We start from the raw sequence: 23,825 nt of genomic DNA, 5'->3' as shown, positions 1-23,825 counted from the left end.
CAGCTTATGACACTTTGGTGTAAAATGTTATTATCTACGTTAGACAACAAAAATTAGATGAATAGGATAATTAAAGATAAAAGTCAGTAAATGATAGGCAGCGGTTCACCCTTTAAGTTGCATTAAAGGAACAGTCCCATTCGCGCGGTAATCTGTAATTAGAGAGTGCTCTAAACGATAGATCAGTAATTGCGATCGCCAGGTGCGTGCGCGCGCCCAGGACGGGTGTGGCGCCGGTTGTAGCGGGAGAAAAGTGCAGTTTATGTTTTATACCGCTCAATACTTGATCAACCCATATTAGATTCAATTTATTAGGTAGATGATTAATTGATTCGTGTGACGTATTTAGATGAAATTTTGTATGTATTTAGCTGTATCTTTGGAATATCACAGAGGCTCCTTTTATACCGAATTTTTAACGCAATCGAGATGTACATTTATGAAGTTCTGTAATATCAACAGTTAAGTTTAGAAACGTACAATTTTGCATGGGTCTTCTTTATCTGTATACACCATTAATGACGGCGATGGCACCATGAGCACGTCATTTAAAAAAAAGTTGAGATTCGGCAGGTCAGAAACTTCTACAGTGCCAAATAGAATAGTGACGCCCGCTGTGCGTGTGGTAAGACGTCAGGTATATAGATAAATCATTCAATAATATTTTAAACCTGTTTAAAAAAAATTAAACCTCGTTGAGTTTCTTGCCGGATTCTTCTCAACAGAGGTTTTTCCGAACCGGTCGTAGACTTTTTTGACATTCATAAGTGCTTGTTATAGCCTAAATCGAACAAAGATATTTTGGCTTTGACTTTGAATCGTAAAACCTGACCCGTGATTGAACCTATCTCATCTGATGAAAAATGCAGACGAGGTTAAAGGTGTACCAAACTGGATCATTAACAGCCTCATTCATGTATCATTGAAATAAACAGATAGCTTAAGTTTTTAATCGAGTTCAGCTCGACATGTTTCGGACTTATTCAAACTCTTTCAGTAGCAGCCTCATTCTAGCCTTGAAGTGCTCTAGGTTGTATCTATCCGGAAATACAGACGAAAAGAGCGAATCCTATACCCTGATAATTCGTACTCATTTATACACAGCACACAAATTAGAGGTCTTGCAACATTGTCGAACATTCCGGGTCAACCTCTCGGGCGCACCCGCCCGCTGGCAGTGGAGCCCGGCCCCGCTGGACACTAATGCGCGGCCTTGGTAATTGCTTGATCCAATCGCTTCCTAAATTCCAGCCTATTCAGACCACTTGTTTGCACCACTATTGTGTGGTTTCCGTTTTATGTTGATTATGTCTGCTAACAGCAAAGCAATTCTGTTTCTCTTGTTATCTGTTAATTTCATGTGTTTTTCGAATAAGAAGTTACACATACATTTACCACTAAATATGTAGGTATATTTGTATTATATCGCTATATGTTTTTGAGGTGAAATATATCTTCGAATGCAACATCTCAAAGTAAACAACCTTTGCCATACTTCTCATCACTGACGTCACGTAAAAAATGTTTACACTGGGTTGTGAATCGAGTTGTTTTAATAGCATTCTAAGGGGCTGTTTCACCACCCATTGATTAGTCTTAACTGACGGTTAAATGTGATGCCGTCTCTATTTGTTTTGTTCGAATAGACGGAGACGGCATCACATTTAACCGTCAGTTAAGACTAATCAATGGGTGGTGAAACAGCCCCTAAGTTAGCTAACTTCGCTTCTTAACTTTAAAGTCGGTGAGAATAGAATTGTTACGAGATCACGCCACTGTAATCTGCAACACCTGGAAGATCCAGGCGATCGTTCTCAATCAATTAGGGTGCGGTGCTTGTGCGCTAACGGGCGGCGTCTAATTGACGCGCGGAATCCGCCGCGAGCGCTCGTTACCGCTCCGGCGTGAGTCATAGGCGGACGCGAGGCGGAGAGACGAGCGATTTTACCAATACAACTAAGGGTGGGGCCACATTTGTATCACTGCATCGTATCTTCGTTGCGTATGGTCGAAGAGTATCATGATGCGTACACCATAGCGTGTGTTTCCCGGTCCAAACTAACGACTGTACTTACTAAACGTCTCTAGCGTCTTTTCCTTTACATTTTCGCGATTTTCACTCATATTTTGACACACCAAGGACTTAATGACGGTTTTAATTTAGCTTAAATTACCACGCAGTTTCGGTTACAATGCCGAAGCCGTAGCCACGACACCACACATGACACATAATATACACATATTTTTACAAGCTTTTATTTAGTTTCATCTGTCCCGTTGTCTGTCTGTCTGTAATCAAATATTGCAAGTCAGACGACCAGATGGCCTAGTGGTTAGAGAACCTGACTACGAAGCTTGAGGTCCCGGGTTCGATTCCCGTGTCGGGGCAGATATTTGTATGAAAAATACGAATGTTTGTTCTCGGGTCTTGGGTGTTTACTATGTATTTAAGTATGTATCTATCTAAGTATATAATTATATTTATCCGTTGCTTAGTACCCATAACACAAGCTTTGCTAAGCTTACTTTGGGACTAGGTCAATTGGTGTGAATTGTCCCGTGATATTTATTTATTTATATTATTAAAAAAAAAAGTCAGATTGACTTGAAATTTGGAATACTTATGTAAATCGCGTGACAATACAATAATCTAGTAGTGACATCCTGGTAGTTCAGCCAGGATCGTCTCCGCAGGAAGAAACTCTTCAACGTTTAATAGCATCGACTTGAAATTTGGTATGCAAATGTAGTTTGGGTGACAATGCAAGTACAGTCAACAAAAAGTACAGTCAGCAAAAAAGCTTAAATTAAATTTTTATGGTTAGGTTATTTTATTGCTAAAGTCAGTGTGAAACTGAGTTAAGTAAAAAAATTCTTCAATATGCATTTTTTTTAATGTTTTTGTACTACTTGGTATAGTTCCGCCACTGTTCAATTGTCTCACGCATGTCCTTCCCCTAAGCTCTAAGCATCTAAACCGCGCGCAAAAATCTTTTGGAAAGCAAACCGCTGCGCGCGCGCAAAGGTTACGTCTCGGCTAACGGGGTGTAATTAGGTGCGCCGGCGCGCTGTCGCAGGATTTATGGCCAGGAAGATCTAGCTGCGAACCGATAAAGAAAAATCTTTGAAGAAGTAATTAGCGAAAAGTTAGTTATCACTAATAGGTAGTATACAATATAAGGGAGAGTACCTATATTGAACCGGCGCTTAAATTGGACCACTTCTGTATTTCCACCAAATTACACAATTTATTTACACTGGCAACAAACACTTTTTAGCGCTGTCATCGCTTCTCTTTTTGTTGCAACTGTAAATAATTTGCAAAAATTTGGTGGAAATACCGAATTTTCTAATTCGCAACAATTTTATATTGCAAAATTTTACTTCATCACACTTTCATGTGGCAAATAATTATGTAGCAAATGATTGGCTTAGGCGAATAAAAATTGTCAAATAAAATTTGTCCAATTTTTATATTGCAAAGTTTACTTCAAAATTTGTGCGAACACCAGAAGCGACTTGGATAGTTTAGGTTCAGAAGGCTGGCGGGAGCTACGCTCCGCTTCGCTTCCCGCCTTAGCCTTCGAATGGTAGTTTTTTTTTATAGCAACCAAGATAACTGCCCTAGGAAAGTAGGTTGCTAAGTTAAGGTTTGCATTCAATACATTTGACCAAACATAAATGCCATCTAAAAAAATCCCAGGTAATAATTTGCATAATAATAATTTATCAATGTAGTGGGAAATGATATCAGTGCGAATCGTTGAGTTGGGAAATACATTTCGCCTTGATAAAATATGGATATAGTTTGGGAGCTAATAATTTGCTAAATAATTTTCGCCGATCATTAGTAAACCACTGGTAAAAAACACTTTTGTAGCGCTAATAGGTACAAAGTTGCCGCGCCGCGGGCGCTGCCATACAAATTTCAATTCTCGTCTCGTCTCGTCTCGCCTCGCCGGTGGAAAACCACCTTGACACCGCTGCGCCCGTGTGCAACGCACACCCTGCACTATAGGTAAAGAAGACGCCTCTGAGATGCGCATGGGCAACTCGTAGTTCATTGCGAAGTTCTAAGGGGGCGCCGGGCGCTTATGTCCAACAGACTCGTGGGTGGGCAAAAGCTAGTATTTTAGAAACTGTCTTCACGAAAATGGTAGATGATTTCATTTCTTAAGGCTCAAATCTTGTTCACAAATAAAGTCGGTTAAAGAATCTTTGAACATGCTCACAGAAAAGTGTAATTTTAGGCATGTCTTAAACTGTTTTCAAGCTATTGGTGGTAAGGTCATGGACGAAAACGTAGGTATCCTTTTTTTTAATAGGAGAAAAACTAAGTAGTAGTGCTCTAGAACATAACTTATTTATTTATAGAAAGTTACCAATCACTTAATGGCGAAATGTATGTTGTTTCTGTCTGGCAAAGGCCAATATCAAAGTGATAGATAAAAACAAACTCATTAACATTTATGAACAAAGGGGGTAAGCAAATAGTAGGATGACGTTATTGCAACACAATTTGAACATTTGTTTGCAAAACTTTACCATAACTAGATCGTAACGATCCAAATTGTGGCAAGTTGCCGTATACGGGTACGGGGAATTGATGACTGAAGGCATGTCTGTCTGTCGCAAGCGCAGTATCTGATGCACGCCGGTGAAATACAACGGCCCAAACAGGGGAGCGGCTTCAAGAGTGCAAGTGAACATGCTAAGAAAAAATGTGAAGTTGCATCCGGTTGGAAGGACCACGTTAGGTGCTAAATGTAACAATCCCTAGGATAAAAAGTGGGGTTTCTAGAAATTATGATCTTGTATTATTAAAATAGGTATCTTTGTAGATAGACGTTGATACTAGCTTTGCCTGCGAGTCTGTCTGTAAAGTATCCATTTGTCGCTATCCTGGGAGAAATATACATTTTTCCTTTCCAGGGTCTTAAACTATCTCCATACAAAATTTCATTTTTAATTAGTGCAGCGGTTTCAGCGTGAAGAAGTACCTAATAGACAGACAGGCAGGTAGACAGAGATAATATAGCGTTTATAATCGAAGCGTTTATAAAGTAAGTAAGGATGAATGAGGCGCTTCTGATTTAGTGAATCTGGTGTTAAATGAGATGATTTCTCTACCAGTTCAACGTCTCTCCATACAATATACTAGGTACTTCTTCGCCGCTATCTTGGGCACGTAGTTATTCTATTATCTTTGGTACCAAGTCGACACTCTACAATGTACACAGTGTTTGCTTCTTACACCGTCTGCGGTGTGCCGACTAGGTGCATAGCAGTTGTCCTGATGTTTTTTCAATTTTCGAATTTTTGGACAACCATCCGGTAGCTTAAATCATAATTATATCCCATGGTCCATTTGTCATGATCGCACTGAAGGAAAAAACGGCTCGAAGGACCAAATTACAAAAAAAGACGGTCTTTTATGGGCCATTTCTCAATATGCAAATTTCAAAGCAGAAGCTTAAATCTGATGTAAAGGCGGTTTATAATTTCACACTGATAGCGTGTAAAATGCACTAAAAGGGCGTTTTAAATCGAATTTAGCGTAATGGCCGAATTCGGTGAACCGATCAAATCGCGATACAGATTCTTCGTATCGCTGGATCATAAATTATTCGCACCCGATGATTACGCGCGTGCGCAGCAATTTGCGATACGTTCAATTCTGTTTTGTGAATGGCTGGTTGTTGCATAAGGCGGTTACTTTGACTGCTTGGTTCTTCGGCAACTAGGCACTTACATCATCGAGTTTAAAGTCGGGTTTGTTTTAAAACACCATCTTTGATTTTGAAAAAAATTGGCGCTTAAACTTAGTGACTATCGACACTCTTATTGCATAGGGAATAAAGTCATAGATTCGCGAATACAAACGTATTGGTGCGTTAAACTCCTAAGCGGACTCCTTTCGATTTTGTCATACTACACGTGGGAGGTTTGGCGCCACGTTTTTTTTTTAATTACAGTCCGTGGGCGTCAACTTGTCTAAAATTAAAACTACATTCATGATGGCCAAATGACAGCGCATTTGGCAAGGCTGTGTTTAGGTTTGAGAAATGGGTCCAACTTTATTGGTTGTTAGTTATTCGACAACCTAGATAGCTAAAAGTCAAGGAACTCATTAATGTAAAGTTCATGCGATGGCATCTACGAGTATGTTCTTCAGATTAACATATTCTATAGTTAGCAAGAAATATGGAGTCAGTTATTTTGGTAATCTCGTAATATCGTTACCATAAATTGAAGTGCGCTGTAATCCTTCGAATTAAATTTTTATTATACATACAAAATTTACAGTTAAAGATAAAACAGTTAAATACGAACTTATCGCTTTAAGGAATCTCAGATACGCTTTAAACGATTGACAGGACATCAAAAACAAAATAAACGCATTATGACAAGTCAAAAGAGCCAAAGCCAGAAAATACTGGTTTTCGTTTGAAACAAAGTCGTCAATTGTCCCTATCATTTGTACACAGTTGAAAGAATCTATATGCGGAAGTGTGAACTAATCTAAAGAGGATCATTTGCTACTATCTGCTACTATGTAGACAGCACTCTAAAAGCGAGTGAGATATGGCACAATTGACTACAATAGTCACTAATTAGCATCCAGAAGTAATTATCGCAGAAAAGAGCCAAGAGGATATCACAAATCCTTAAAATCCGGCACAATTGCGTGGGAACTATAGTTGCCTCTAAATCAGAGAGGAAGCTTGTGGCTAACAGTGTACCTAAGATGATGCTGATGAAAGACAGGTCATGCCAACTACCATCAAACTCACCGACGCGCGATTGCGATAGACTGGACAAGGTAAAGGTCGAATCAGGAGCCAATGCATAATTTTACGTAAGCATCTACTGACCTTTGGTGTCAATAGGCTGTGGGGGCGCTAGGCTTGGGATCTCGGGCTGCGGGGGCTGCACCCTCGGCCCGGGCCACGTGGTGGTGCCCACGGAGTAACGTGGCCGTGTGCTGCAACCGTCCGCTGCGTCGCGCAGTGTTGAGGCATCCGCGGAATATTCTGGAAACAGCCGTCGAGGATCTTAGGGTGTCTTATTTAGACGGCAGTGTCCCTGGCCATACTCCTGGGCCCTGTTTCTCAAAGCTTACAAATCTAATAACATTAGTGTTTTGTCTTGTAAATTGAATTAGAAAATTAAACAGAACACTAATATTATTAGACTAATATGCTTCGAAAAACTGGGTCCTGGTGGTACGGTGGGTCTTTAAAAGTTAAACGATAACACTGACTAATAGACACATCTTTGTAGTGCAATTAATAATAAAGCACCCCTCGGTGGAAAATAAAATAAAACACACGAAACTAGTTGGTTTCAAAAATAACTTCATGAATATTTATGTATATGTATAATTTAATTAATGTAGATGTAGGTACCTACTTATGAACATTTTGGAAGCCTTAAACTCAAAAAAAAGGTTGCCGTACAGGCATTAGTTATTCGTAACGCAAAAGTTCGACACGACGGCAGTGAGCCATACTATCTAGAGTATAGTATACAAGTTTAGCTAGCTCGATAGACTTACTTCTTGTTGTTGAAGACTGCAGCAGACTAGCGGTTTGCCCCCCAGGGAACGTCGCGTTCCGTTTGTGTCGACCCTGCAGACAAACAAAAATAAACAGGTTTAAAAATGGCCTGAAAAGACTTCGTCGATTTTATGTTGACTTCCCAAATGCCACCAAAATGGGGAGCACGAAGAGAAAACAAATATGATTGACTAATTAAAATTTCACAAGAATCTCAAAATACATGAACATGAGCTTAATTTTACAAATAATAAATGTAACTAACACACAGTATTACAAACGTGCGGTAGCAACACAAGATAATCGCACAATCGCAGATTAAAATCATCAGCTTCCATTATAAACACGTCATTATGCTATACAGGATGTCCTCCGGATGGAAACCCGCGCGCGCGCCGCTAAACACGGCGATCGTTGCGATGGATAATCTCTTATTGTCACCTTTCTCACTGAGCACTAGTTCAATGAGGTAAGGTAGCGACACGATTCAATTAAAGTGGATTTGATATACATTCGAAGTTAACTAGTTTTATAGATTATGGGACATCAGGTAAATGTGTTGGTTTTGAACTAAATTAACTAAAAGGAAGATTTAGGTAGAAGAAACTAGTAGGTAGCAAATTTGTACGGGTGTGTAATGATAGATATAACAACTTGATCTAACTGCAACATTTCGTGTAATGCTACGTTTGATATAATTCTATTTACTCAAGAAGCAAATTTTCTACGATGGTTTTATAAAATAAACCTTACCTAATACAATGCATATTATTATCAAATAGAATTAATAATAACACTGTAAAATTAACTTCTAAGTTATAGAACTTAGATCGTAAAATTAATTTCGTTAGTAAATAAAATTACTTCCAGGGGAAAATATACCAAATGCTAGTTGTATCAAATGTTGTAATATCTAACGAATCGTACACAATGTATACGTTTATGCATAATACTGTCGCGATATTTCTACATTAATACTTGAGACTTCATCACGTTATTTTCTTATTTCTGAATAGATAATCAAGTGAGTTATATAACATATAGTTTATAATCTTATTCATGATGAAGTCTCAATTTTACTTTTTTGTTATCCAAAAATCAAAATGCACTGCTAGCACAAAGTGAAAGAATAAGTTAGCTCAAACTTAGTTTAGCTCCGTACATCTAATTATTTCACTCAAAAATGCCACTGAAGCTTTGTTGTTAGTGCTGACTTTAAGCGTTGCTAGTTTTATCGATGGAAATCCTGTTTTCGCAGTTAGAGCTGGCTACCCTGCGCCCGATGAGAAACGCGATTGGGACCGTGCGTAATTGTTCGAAAGCACATAGCTCCCGCTAGTAAACCTTAGCGGACTAATCGGCGTACGCGCAGCGAAACTCACCTTCGAGGAACGATCGTGCGAAGACCTGTTTCTGTCCCTAATATCCCAATACGTTGATGTGATTAAATTTCAAATTTCTCTCTCGTATTTAAAAAACAAGACCGAGGGGACGCAAAACAGACAGTCGGGTATCATCAGATACATTTTTAATCATCTACAATTCTACATAATCGTCCTCATCGACACCCGAAAAATGTCCACAGCTGGTCATATAAATGTAGTACCTCCTGAAAGAAAGTCACGGTCCTAATTCACCGGTTCCTCAGATACTCGTATATATATTTTTTATCAAATACGAATAGGTACTCCAAATCGCGTAAGCAAATGATAAGAATTATTCGGAGGGTATGGCCAGAAGTAAGTTGTTTTCTTCATGGCAAATCTCCTTAATGTTGGTGCACATTCGGCACGGCGAGTTAAGAGAAGCGTGTTCAAATCTCGGCATCAGCACTTTGAAACTTTCCCATTTAACGCTATTTTTTTAAAATTGTAAAAGTGTTGCAATAAATAAATACTGAATACTTCATAAAATACTAGCTTATGTAGGTACGTAATATCTTTATCGTCTCGCAAGAACTTTACACTTTTTCTTGATAAAAACTAGCTTATATTAATCTGGGGGCTGGGAAAAGCAGCTTTCTATTAGCGAACGATTTTACTCAATCGGTTCAGTTCTAAACTTGCCCAATCTAATTCGTTGTATAATATGATGACTCATAAATCCTGAAATCGTGCGGTTTCATTTTTTATGTCAATAAAAAAATATGACAAATGTAATCATGGAAAACAAAGGCATACCTTGTTACAGATCCCTAAGAACATTCCACGGCTCATAATTCAAATAGAACATTTACTCATCAAGAAACACATTATGGGCAGAATTATTTTTAAAATAATGGCCAGTCATCCAACCAATGCCAGCCCTTCTGATTGGGTATAAAAATTAATTGTTGAAAACATAAAAGTGCAATAAACGGTGCGCCGGCGCCGGCCCGTTACCGGCGATCGGGTCACTGCACCAAATATACGTGGGACGCAAATATTTAATAATTACATGCTCTTGTAAATGCTATGGTGGCTTATGCAGGGTTATAATGTAGATACAATTATAATGAAACTTTAGTGGCTTAACGGAAATAAAACCGGCCAAGAGCGTGTCGGACACGCCCAAAATAGAGTTCCGTAGCCATTACGAAAAAAATAAGTAATATTTTTCTAAGGATTTCGTATTCTATACGGAATCTTCCAAGTTTAGGTATATTTTATACCTTAGGCTGCTATTTACTCATAAACTACTAATAATTCTCAAGCAAACTTGGCCGCTATAGTTTTCCTTGAAAGTTTGATATACTTAGTACCATCCTGAATTTTTTCAAATTTTTCCACCCACCGGTTAGGGGGGGGGACGCTCGATTTTAATGAAAATTTACTCTTTAAAGTTGAATATTTCGCAAACACATTACTGAATCGAAAAATCGTTTTAGCAAATCCCTAATGGTTTTAAAAGACCTATCCAACGATACCCCACACTATAGGGTTGGATGAGAAAAAAAAATCACCCCCACTTTACGTCTATGGGAGGTACCCTAAAATTTTTTTTTTTAACTTTTAATTGTACCCTTTTGTCGGCCGGACAGACAGACAGACAGACAGATAGACATGGCGAAACTATAAGGGTTCCGTTTTTGCCATTTTGGCTCCGGAACCCTAAAAAAAAGGAAGACGTTATAAATTAGATTGTATATTTTAACCTAATAACTCCTAACTCAGAACTAAACCCGATAGGTATGGGATGAATTACCACCGTTTGACCTGTTCAACAAGTTTTTACAATTGTTTTTTTTTTATTATTAAATTTCTGACATGGGTACAACCTCAGTGATGGGAGAAGTGTTCCCAATATCAACTTGTAATATAGTATTTTTAACGTTCCTCAGCTGGGCATGCCTCCTCTGGGAATTAAAATAGTTTAGGTCACACTTGCAGCTAAATTCCAAAAAACTCAGGCTTGCGAACCTGGGCTCAAACCCACGAGCATCTGCTTGAGAGGCATTCAATTAAAACCACTACGCAACCACTACACTATATTTCGACTTGATTCCTTTTAAAATATAATATGTATAGCTAGCTGAGTTTCTTGCCAGTCTCTATTTAAAGAAGTTTTTCTCGAACCGCTGATAGAGATAGACTTTTCGACGTTTATAATTAAGCTCTTGCTACAACTTTTATAACGATTCGATTTTGACTTAGATTTTTCTGCGCTGCTCGCTTTAGGTATCAAAGTGCATTGACCTCGGTGCACTACATGAGTCAATGGTGTGGGAAAGGGCGGGCCGTAGGGCGGACTCGTTTAGCAGCAGTTCACGCCATGGGAGCGCCCCGGCTCTTCCTCATTGTCTTACTTTTTACTTGTTTACTATTAAGATAAACGGATGTTTTTATCTTTCTCAAGTTGTAGGTGTGCCTAAGTCGTGGGATAAACCGGTGAGACCATTATTTTTGTTCCAACTAAGTTTTTGTGTGATTTAGTAGCTGCTGAAATTTATGTTACTTTAAGGGGAAAGCCCGCCTTTTTCTTGGTAAAAAATTGCGTCAGTTGAAGGTGGGTCGATGGTTCCGTTGTCGCCCAGTTATATAGGTCTGTGATCAACTCGGGTGCGGTCAATGTGTGTCTCGGAATCGTACCTACGAACTAATAATGCGCCTTCTGATTGTTTAAGCTAATTTTACTTGAAGTATGGGATGTCAACATGATATTAGTAGCACAATAGTTCCACCGTGGTACATGATTCAGTTTCGTCGACTGAATCGCTCCCATCTACCAATATAACATAAAAGAACTTTTCCTCCATCATCTATTACGTTTAAGAAATACCACACTGCTCTAGCTAGCTAGCTTCAATCAACTTTAATCATCTTGATCTGTACATAAATATAGAAATTACCTCAGGATCTTCAAAGGGCTTTATAATCTTTTGTGCAGGCCATATCACTACACTGTAATTACATATCGAGCCAGTGCCAATGTCAACATGACTGGCAAGCTGGCAACCCTTCTTTTGCATCGGGATGTATGCTTGGAACATTAAACTAACTGGAGACTGTTGATAATAAATTTCTATATAGGATTTGTTTTTTCACAAAAAGCAAGTATAGTAAGACGATAATACCTAATGCATTCAGAAAAAGAAAGAAAGAAAAACATTTATTCGTGACATTTTTTACAAATAAAAGAAAAAGAAAAAAGGAAAAAAAATTGTCACGAAATGGTCCCAACTCAGCATGATGTCAACCTTGCGGCCGACGCTGGTCTTCCGTTGGAACCATTTAAGAGTTAAAAGAATACAACAACAGTGAACTCGACAACTAAAACAAATTTTTGACAATACACAAATCTAGTAATTTACAACATAAAAATATACCTTAACTACACAAAATATAAATAAAAGAAAAAAGAGAATAATATGCACGTCTGTATAGGCCTATTGCCTTTGCCAATAATTCAATATAGAATTAATTATTGACGTGGCATTAAAAAAAAAAGAAAAAAGTACTCTGTGCTGTAGACGTGGCATGGATGGATTCCTCGGACAACTTGCATATGAAACAGATGTGGCCATAGCCAGTGGTGTTATAATTTTTTAGGAGTACCTAGACCAAGCGAATTGCTCGTATCGTATCGGGCAGGCACATACAGCACGGAGAACAGATGGCCGTTGGGATACAAAAGTTCTTGAATGGAAAACGCAGATCGGCAAGCACAGCGTAGGACGTCCACGGATAACCTAGTTAAATCTGCAGGTTCACGGTGGATGCAGGCCGCTTTCAACCGATGCAACGGGTTACATATTAACATATTATGAGGAAGGCCTATGTCCAACATTAGAACTGTTACGGTTTATATGATGATGAACTAATCGTTGAGGTCTCCAGTTGTTTAAGTGTTCTAAGCGAGTAGATGCTGACTTGCTGACTGCTGACTCGCCAACTTGCCGATGATAAGCCCCCCTGGGGTGGGCACGCCCCCCATTGTAGAAATATCCTACGTCATTGACGAGATGTTACGGACTAAATAGGAACTCATTCTAGTTGTGTACGAATTTATTGATCTATTTGTATCTTTAATGTTGCTAGATATAGACACATATGGGAACGTTTCGCCGAAAAAAAATTGACAAACACTTTTTAAATTATAAATGTAACCTAAGCATGTTTTTAAAAGACTTTATTTAACTTGCAATGTATCTTGTATGTGCGGGTCAAATCTTACAAGTTAAATTAGACCCACTTCTAGTAGTCGGATTGTCTTGAAATTTTACATACTTATGTAAATTGCGTGACAATATAATAATTTGGTAGTGACATCCTGTTAGTCTGGCCAGGATCGTCTCCGCAGGACGGAACTCTTCAACGGTGAATGGCATCGACTTGAAATTTAGGTGACATAGTAGTTTGAGTGACAATGGAAATACAGTCAAAAAAGTACAGTCAGCAAAAAAAAACATTTAAAAAAAAAACTTTTATAAAAAATGTTTTTTTTTACCAAAAACTTATTTAAATTTTTAGGGTTATGATCCCTTATAATTCAGTTTCTAAGATTTTAGCTCAAAACATGTAATTAGAATTCTGAAACTTACCAAAAAAAGGGTACTTACAAGCTATATATACTTAAGACCTGAAAATTACTGATATGTAAAAATGTCTTTGCATCTCATAAAAATAGGTACGAACTATTTTTCTCTCACTTTAAATTCGTATGGAACTCTAAGTGTGCGAGTGCGACTTGCACTTGAACGATATTTCTAATATAAGCATGCCCTCTCTCATTATTAGCAGCGTTTTATGAAACTCACTTCACATCGTTAGTTGAATCGTTACCAAGATTTTCTATTAATACATTACGGGGTAGTTTAATTTTTTTGTATCTGAGTCGACTCCTCATTTGCAGAGTAGGTTTCTGTAACTATTAGTTGTAACACATGGCTGCCACAACTCACTATACTGTCCTCAGTCTCAGGCGCACTATCTGTAACAGCACGCATTGATCTACTCTGCTTGGTACCCCCTTGCTTTTTCTGGTCTTTTTATACACGGCTCAATTGCATAATAAAGTACAAAATACAAAATCATTTATTTGTTCAACACAGGTAATTACAGTACAAAGTACATGGGGTGTTAAAAAAAAGAGTTGTATAGTATAAGTGAATTTCCATACAAAATCACTAATGCCATTTACTCGTACTTTATTATGCAACTGAGCTATGATAGTAGATCACACTCACAGGATCGTTGGGACAGCTGGTGTTGCCGGCCTTGAAAGACACACTGGCCTTTTCAAGGCACCCGTGCACGTTGAAAAAATCCCAGCAGCCATTTCATTCCAAATTTTGTACGCACAAGGGGCAAAATCGCTTGAACTTAATTAACAGTTGATTAAAATTCTGATATTATTTTACGGAATTGATGGTATGTTAGGTACCTTACTCCGCATACCGCACGCAACCACAATTAGTAATTGATGAAGAACAAAGTTATGTATGATATATCACTTATATCCGTTTTTCTATCGACTGTACTATTTCAAAAGTATTTTTTTATACTGCTACCATCTCCAAGCTTAAAGAAACGCGAATCGGTAGGTATTTACATTTTACATACCAGTTAGTACTAAGTATAGTTAAGAAACTGTGAGATTGTTAAATATACTTAATGGAGTGCAGCTGAGAGTGCAGTGCTTATACGTATTAGATCTCTAATTTTAGAGATATACCGCTTTCCACAATAAAAAGTTGACAACTTAAACTTTACTAAAAGTTGTACGATACTCATTTCGGTCATTTCTGTATTCCAATTACCAAAAATGATAATTTTACAAAAGCTACCAGCATTTTTTAATAAATTGGAACATTGGGTCGGGATCAAAGAGGAACCGGCCGCCGTCAGTTCGAGGTCAATGCCCGGCCGGGGATCACGAACTTTTTTACACGAATATTTTGTTAAGTGTAGCCACATATAGCTATTATAGATCGTGAGCATGTGATGTAATAGTTTTATAGCTCCGATCGATATAATTCGATAGGAATTGAATTTGAATATCGATATGATGATTTGTGTGTGGGAAAGAGTATCAGAGGGAAGAGGATTAGATTTGGAGTTATTATTTAACGTGTCAATTCAAGAGTTCATGATGTGGGTGCGATAATGGACTAAGCGACGTTAAGATTTGATTTTGACGTAAGTACCGTAAAATATAGTGACTTTAAACTGAGGCCCCAGTGTATATTACTAGTTAGTTTAACGATCAATCAAACAATCAATATCATTTATTTGTGAACCTAGGTCCCTAGTGTTACTACTGTTACATAAATTTGTGTGATTTCTTTTCGACCACGATGATTTCGGCTCTCTTTGTTCACGTTTGCTTTCAGTCGATGTTCTTTTCGTGTATATATCAAAAACCCACATCAAAAACAAATAGTAGAGTATATAGTAGACATTGATTCTACCGTAATTTTGTAATGTAATATATTAAATATCTATCATAGTAACTAGCGCCTAATTTTGTCAAAACCCTTAAAGTTACTTTAACAACATAATATACAATACTTGTTTGTATGTAGAGTTCAAGATTTTTAAGCTGTGAATTTATGAGCATTATAACTAAAATGCAGTTAATTAACTTTGTTTTTCGAGGAACGCACCATAAGTTTCACTAACCTCTCCGAACCCAATTAAAATTTATTTCTCTCTAATTTATCTAATAAAATGTCATTCTCAATAGCATTTCACGATCGATCTCTTCGTTCATTAATTATAAGAAAAACTCAAGAAAAACAGTAAATTTATAGCCATTCATTAATCATAAAACGGAAGGAATGCGTGTTTAACAAAACCTCGACAGTTAACGGGGTTTTAACTTTGTTTTTCTATTCATCAATCAAAATCAAAACGCATTTTACTACGCGAATAATGCTAATTGTGTGAGCCGTGAGAACCGTATCCGACCTATCTGAATTTAAGTCGGTACAGGCATGAGCGCTGTTCCATTGAAAGGCTGTTGTGGAGGTATCTTCGGGAGGGTTGAAATAACCTTAAAATACTCCCTTGTTCCTTGTACATAAACATCTTACATAACCAGCACTGATAGTGTGTTACATAACTTAATTAGGCTTCAGCCTTTCGCCGGCCACTGTCACGCCATGCGCGTTATGGTTGCAATTGTATCTAACCACTCCTCCTCGCTTCGCTTATGGTCGTCGTACATAATTATTTTATTTATTTATTTATTTATTTTCATAATACGCCGTACGTAATTTTCCGCCACCTAAATTGACAGTAAAAGTGACCAATTGGAAGTCTCTTTGAAATTGCATATTTTGGGCCCCTTCCAGTCCTAGTTATGTAATGGTTATGTACGAGGAACATGGTGTAACATAATCCCCACCCCACCCTCATGCACTTTTCTACTTTCTACGTCAGTTTTTGTCGTTCGAATTATTTTTTTTAAGACAATCTTGCCGTAATTACAACAGAAACTTTATTAATTTAGAAATATTTTCACTATCACTACAGGGGTTTACTGCGGAATTTGCTCTTTGGTAACAAAACGAGAAACTAAAATTTAAGTTAGCGATTGCATTTATTTTTGTTTGTGTTATACTTCCAGCGTGTTTTTGTCATAAAAACAAACTTAAGGGTTGCTAGTAAATGTCCTAATAAACATACTTTCATTTGATTTATTAAAAAAATACGACTTTTTCCCTTATAAAATAAATTAGCACGCAATGTTATTATTACTACATGATCACTATCTTTGTTTTTATTCGGAACGTCGCACGGAACATTCGAAACGTTAATAAATACAGTTCAGTGTTTGTATAAAAAACGTAAACTTAGATACAGACATCAGACACTGCTGTTAAAAAAACAAAACTCTCTCTCTCTCTCTCTGTTCAAGCGCTCCTCAGTAATCATGCTATAACAAATCCCATTCTCGGCGTATGCAGTTACTGTTACAAGTGTTGTTATGTTATCCAAATTAATTCTTTCTCCTTAGAACTATTAATTGGCTGGTTTCTATGGCGGGCGCCCAGTATGGTGCGCGGGCGCGGAATCCCATGTTCGATGTTTCCGTGTGCCGCAAAAAGAGACAGCGCGGTGTCGGCTGCCATACAAATGAAGCTATATCCAAACTACTATATAAATGCGAAAGTAACTCTATAGTATTGGTTATGTAGTGATTCGTGGTGCTTTATAGAGATTATTTTGTATAGTATTGTAACTCTCTCCGTCAGGAAGAACATAGCGACTTAGCGACGATGAAGTACATACCTCCTGAATCTTTGACATGCAATGTGGCAGCTCTAGCGGCCCTAGCAGCTCCTTTCGATGGTTCCTCATCGTCGATAGGATAGTTTTATCTCAGAAAATTGCATAATTCCCACGGGATACCAATAAACCGGCAGCATTAAATACTGAGCCTGAGCCTTTTGCCACATACCTATTTGTAACGTGTTTGTTTTGTTTTTGCTTTTGTATGTGTCCTTTTTTTTAATCTGCTGTTTATGTTCATTGTATTGGTAGGTTTTTTTTTATTTGACTGGATGGCAAACGAGCAAGTGGGTCTCCTGATGGTAAGAGATCACCACCGTCCATAAAAATCTGCAACACCAGGGGTATTGCAGATGCGTTGCCAACCTAGAGGCCTAAGATCACTGCTGCTTCACGGCAGGATTAGCGAGCAAGATGGTGGTAGCAATCCGGGCGGACCTTGCACAAGGTCCTACCATCTGCAATTATTAATTATTGCTGCTGGTATTTTTAGTGTGGCAATAAATGCATATTATTATTATTATTTTAAACGAATTTTTAGCAGACGGAGTCGCCGGCCAAGCTAGTTCTACACACCGTTTCAGAAACAAAATCCACATGCGTGCTATAATCGCAACTGTCAAGCGATTGTTTCTAATGCTTTCTATGGGGCAGCGGCTCCTAGCTCCCGTGCCTTAATTGCCGCTCCAGCAATGCGCGGGCGCTGGAAAAACTACGACACAAGCGTCCGCATACACGCGTCTCCCGCGGCTGCGTTTTTGCTGGACAACTTATTTGTATGTGATACCGTAGGTCACCTAAACACACAATTCATCCTAATAAATTTACACATCATCATCATCAAAGGCCTACAATGAACGACAACTCGCCACTTGCATCCACCGGTTACCCGCAATTCTTACGATGTCGTGAGTCCAGCCTAGTGGAGGCCTGCCAACACTTTGTCTTCCGGTTCGCGGTCGGCACTCGAGAACTTTTCTCCCCCAACGGTTATCTGTTCTTCGAGCGAAGTGGCCCGCCCATTGCCACTTCAACTTGCATGTTTTTACAGCTATGTCGGTGACTTTAGTTCTTCGTCGAATTTCCGTATTCCGGATTCTATCGCGCAAAGAAACTCCAAGCATACTCTCTCCATAGCTCGTAAAATTTCACAAAAATAACTAATCAGTATCTCTTTAATGTACCGACTATATCAATATAAGAGTTCTGACTGATAATTCTGATAAACAACGCATGACCTGAGCCACTGGAGCTGTATGAAATTCGACAGAAGCGTCTCGTCATATAGACATACACTTTTTAACTCTGACATTTTAATTCTAGTATTGAAATTAGTTAAGAAATTATGCGAAACTAGCCGTTATAACGTTACTACGTTACGGTTTTCACTATCCCGTGGGAACTTCCTTCCACGAGACAGAAACTATCTGTATACCGAATTTCTGAATTTGGTTTAGGCGTGATGCATTAAGAAACAAACAAATAAACAAACAAACAGACTTACAAACTTTCTCATTTACGTCATTTACTTATAATATTAAGTGGGATTTGACTACCCTCCCTTATCTCCAAAACTACGAGGCTAAAAATAAAAAATAAAGCTTATAGAACCATTGTATTTCGAGGATGTAATATGACTAGGAAAGAACGAAACCACGCAAGTTTAATTCGCACTTATCCAGTTTTATTTTTATGGTAGGTACGATCTCATAGCTTCGAAACGCTAAAGCTTCTACAGTAAACACAGACTTCCGACAAGCTACCATAACACTAAACTTAACTACCGACCGATGGTATACAATCACTAGGGTAACAGGTTCAAGACCGGGTCAGTGTGTCGACAATGCCCGTTTACATAGGAAATAGGTCGTCTATTCAAAGAATCATAATTGCTAAGCACTCGGCAATTCCGCTTGCGGCGACTATCTGACAGAGATAGGAAGTTTGTCTGAAGATTTCATTTAAAACTGTTGGTAAGAGATACTTCATTTACAACTTCATTCACAGTTTGTAATGTGAACCCTAAAACAATACCTCTGGGGTGTCGTTGACAAATAGCATTCTGGATAGGTAGGTAGATACAACTTTTGGGCCCAATGCCACGGGCGGGGCCATTTATAGATTCAATTTTTCAATTTTTTCACATCAATTTCTCGTTTCCTTAATTGAAAATGCAACATAATTATTATTGGAGCAGTAAGAAACATTTGTTCCCGGTCCTCTGGGTTGTGGCGTAAAATCAGGGTTTTGCTCCTCCGAGCAATGTTGACCTCTGAGCCATGGCCCTTTTGCACTACTGCAGCGCACACACAATATGAAGTGTTTACGTTAAGTCTGGTCTGGACTGATGTTTTGTATACGTGTATCTAATCTTGATTGTGTGTGTTTGCAGCACCAAATAAACGTTTTTATCTATCTATCTATCTATCAATTTAGTTTTAAGGAACTAGTTTTTATTTTAGTTTTAATTTAGTTATTTAATTTCTTCTTTTTTATTTAGAATACAAAAAATTGTCTAATTTCTTGTTAAACAAAAAGATAGGTGTGGATATTTTATTATTAATTTAAAAAAGAAGAAAAAACGTGATGCTGCGTGAGGCACGGAGAAGAATTTACGGTACGTCAGCGTATTTAGAGCACCGGTGTAGTTGAACCTTCGACATGCATGGACGTATGCCAGAACACAAACTGCCTACAATGTTGCCCAATGAAGCAATCACTAAGAAATGTCCACGTTTCCATTTACCATCTGGGGGGCTACTACGAAACTCGAAAATCGAAGTTCGTATCGTACCGTTCCTCTCACTCTCGTATTTATTAATATTAGCATCAGCGGGACGGCAAGATACTAAGTTCGAATTTTGCACTTCGTAGTAGTACAGGGCCTGGGTCGTGACGACTTTAAGAGCGACCAGATGCCGTCATCTTAGTCGTAAATCGCTCAATTGGCCTGAGAATCCGTTCTTATAAGTACGCATACCAAATTAGGATTCAGCCAAACATGCGTCAAAGTGAAGAAAGTCGCCTAACGAGGATTTTCTAAGAATATCGCTAGATAAAATAAAATAAAGAAATAAATATCACGGGACAATACACACCAATTGACCTAGTCCCAAAGTAAGCTTAGCAAAGCTTGTGTTATGGGTACTTAGCAACGAATAAACATAATTATATAGATAGATACATACTTAAATACATAGTAAACACCCAAGACCCGAGAACAAACATTTGTATTTTTCATACAAATATCTGCCCCGACACGGGAATCGAACTCGGGACCTCAAGCTTCGTAGTCAGGTTCTCTAACCACTAGGCCATCTGGTCGTCTGGTCGTCGTAGATGGCGTTAGTATCGTGAACCCTCGGTGCGCGAGTCCGACTCACACTTGTCCGGTTTGATACATATACCTTATACATTATACAGCTTTTATTTAGCTTGCCGTATTAGTAGAAGTCTAATCTTGGAAATCGAATTTAGCTTAGGTACTAGGTACCTCTAAATAATTTAGTAACTAGGATTTATGACAATGCAATTACAGCAAAAACTTAATACTTATTTAAAAACTGCACTTGATTATGCCAAGAATATTTACCTACTGTCGCTGACTTAAATAGTTTCGGTCGTTGACCCTGCCTCGGTCACCTAACCCCGCATTTGGGCCGCGGTCGGTTTCAGGAACCCAGCCCGATTGTAAATGGGGCGCGCAATTAGCGTCGGGTTACATGCGCAGCCGCAGCGGGAGTATTCTGCGAGGATTTCTTTAAGGTTTTGACATATTTTTATTCACGTTTTAGACCAGCGCCGTTCGTAAGGGCGGCTTTATGCTGATTTGTGACCATTTCGCGACAGTGATACGTATTTTCACTTGTTTATTTTATTATCCGACCGCCCGAGCCAGGGTTATGTCTTTTGAGCGTATGTATGGGGGTATGTAGGTCCATTTCTTTGGTCCTCGACGATTTCGATGAAATTTGGTATGTTGGGGGTTTTTGGGGATGAACAATTGATCTAGCTTGATCTTTTCTTTGGGAAAACGCGTGATTTCGAGTTAACTATAGCCCGGGCGAAGCTCGGTCGCCCATATATCCCACCCCATCCCAGCCCGCACGTCCCACTGCTGGGCACAGGCCTCCTCTCAGAACAAGAGGGCCATATATCATAAATTAATTTTCCACAAAAACCTTTTCAGACAGGTAAATTTTAGCAATTTAAAAAAAGCTTCTCATTTGACATTTTTGTTATTTATTACGCACCTAGTTTTTTAATGCATTTTAAGAATAAAGATACAAGCTGAGTAGTTCGCGGTTCCTGAGAATAAGGCCGCGTCCACATGACGGCTTGTTGATGTTCGAGTGACCTGGAAAATGTGGCCGTTTAGATTTTACGCTGAAATTCAGTTACGGCTTCGTTTGAATTATGAATCACTGCACATAGGTTAGGCATGTTCTTAATCAAAGTATTAGGTTGCTTTAAAGTTTATTAAGATTTTGATATAACATTTTTGAAACCGCAGAAAAGAAAAGATCAACCTGAATCATATTAAATTAATATAGCCGCAGTGGGCTAGTGGCACGATCTGTCGTATATGACTTTTAAAAGAGACTCGTTGGTTCGTATTTGAATTCAGATTTTAAAACTTGTGCGAAAGTACACTTTGAAATACTTGAAATTTACCGTGAGCTTTTTGGTGAAGGAAAATGTCGAGAGGAAATCAGTATCCACCTACGACGCAAAATCGCACTGGGCCTGCGTAGGAACTACAGCTCAAGCTATCTGAGAGGAGGCTTGTGCTCAACGGTGGGACGTGTTTTGAATTCAAATATTTCTTAAAATATTTTGAATTTATATATTAAATAGTCCTCATAATGTCATAGTGTCATAACGTAAATCCGGCTAAGCTGTTATTATGAGAAAATGATCTATAATGTTATGATATTCTATAGTGTTGAATTATTTTGTAGAGAAGGCTTTGAAGCAGAAAGATCCGACATTGTCTGCCCTGCTTTCCTGCTTATTTACAAATATTAAATCCCTAAGGCTACGTACGCACTGCGCGGTCAGCCACACGGTTTTAGCGCGACGTCCCTCTTCAAAGTATCGCTTGAGAATGAGACGTTGCGCTAAACCGAGCGGCTAACAGTGCGTACGTAGCCTAAAAGACCTGGGCGAACCTTCGTTCCGGGGGCGAAGTTGACGAGCAATTTTGAAATAATTTACTATTATAATCATCCGGCAGCTTCTAACCCGACAAAGGAAATCGTACGCTATTAGACCTGTTTATCTGGAATTACTTAAAAGCCGGGCGTGCTTCACGACTCCAGTAGGTAGTTTACTAGTTGAAAGCACGCTGTTTTCGGAGTAAACTATTCCACTTAAATAATTAAAATTAATAATTGTATTAAAAAGCCGTGGTGGCCTAGTGGTTTGACCTATCGCCTCTCAAGCAGAGGGTCGTGGGTTCAAACCCCGGCTCGCACCTCTGAGTTTTTCGAAATTCATGTGCGGAATTACATTTGAAATTTACCACGAGCTTTGCGGTGAAGGAAGACATCGTGAGGAAACCTGCACAAATCTACGAAGCAATTCAATGGTGTGTGTGAAGTTCCCAATCCGCACTGGGCCCGCGTGGGAACTATGGCCCAAGCCCTCTTGTTCTGAGAGGAGGCCTGTGCCCAGCAGTGGGACGTATATAGGCTGGGATGATGAATTGTATTAATCAAAATTATTTCTGTTACGAAATATTTGTTGTTGACAGTGCTAACACGTAATATTGAAAAAATAAAAAGAACTCCTTAAATGTAAACAAAACTACGTCAATTGTTGTCTTAAATATTGAAATTCCCCCATTAAACTGCCACCTTGTCTAGTTTATATTTACAATGATAGATAAGTTAAATACCTATCCAAACCAAGTATAGTTGGACGTAATTAAACAAAAAGGATCCAACTCTCAACAATTTAATTTTTAATTTTGGATCTACTTTCAGTGGGAACAAAAGCGAAGTTAAAAAATAACATGACAGTGCTTTAGATGATATTTTTTAAACTACGTCCAGTTGCGTTTGTGTTGTTTATTTTTATTTTCCAAGCGGATGGAGGGCGGGATTATTAACAGCACGATTACAAATACTCAACACAGACGCGACTTTTTGCATAGCTTGACCGGAACTTCCGGAAGTTCTATTTTATTTCATCAAAATTAACCGCTTGTTTCATACCCATAGACGAAAATAACAGCAAATGTAGAGAAGGATCAATGAAACCCCACATTATTAAAGTACAACACGAGCAAACCTAGGGTACCAGGTCGGGTCCACGCGTGTGCCGTCACGGCGACGACCGCATTGTCTACATGCACCAGTCCGAACAAAAAGGGCGTATCTGCGTGCAATTTAAATGGCCATACGTCCTTTTAACGGAGACAATGGCTTTGTCAACCAGTATTGTATCGCAAAAACCGGTGCTAGCTTCCTGTGGTCAATGAACATGATTGTAGTTAAACCTGATGTGTGTTAAGTAATGAGTGTATGAGTGTGTCGTTAAATATAGACGC

General features: G+C 38.6%; 1 protein-coding gene across 1 annotated transcript in view; it reads right to left on the bottom strand.

Moving 5' to 3' along the window:
• osp (myosin phosphatase Rho interacting protein outspread) overlaps positions 1-23,825 on the bottom strand; it is a 463,581-nt gene that overhangs the window by 33,798 nt on the left and 405,958 nt on the right. Inside the window, 2 exon segments of the mRNA XM_074087517.1 lie at positions 6,876-7,034; positions 7,559-7,631. Coding sequence (XP_073943618.1) covers positions 6,876-7,034; positions 7,559-7,631 — 232 coding nt within the window.

Source organism: Choristoneura fumiferana, chromosome 5, assembly GCF_025370935.1.
Source record: "Choristoneura fumiferana chromosome 5, NRCan_CFum_1, whole genome shotgun sequence".
Lineage (NCBI taxonomy): Eukaryota > Metazoa > Arthropoda > Insecta > Lepidoptera > Tortricidae > Choristoneura > Choristoneura fumiferana.
Note: the sequence above shows the minus strand (reverse complement) of the source record. Positions and strands in the feature narration are given on the sequence as shown.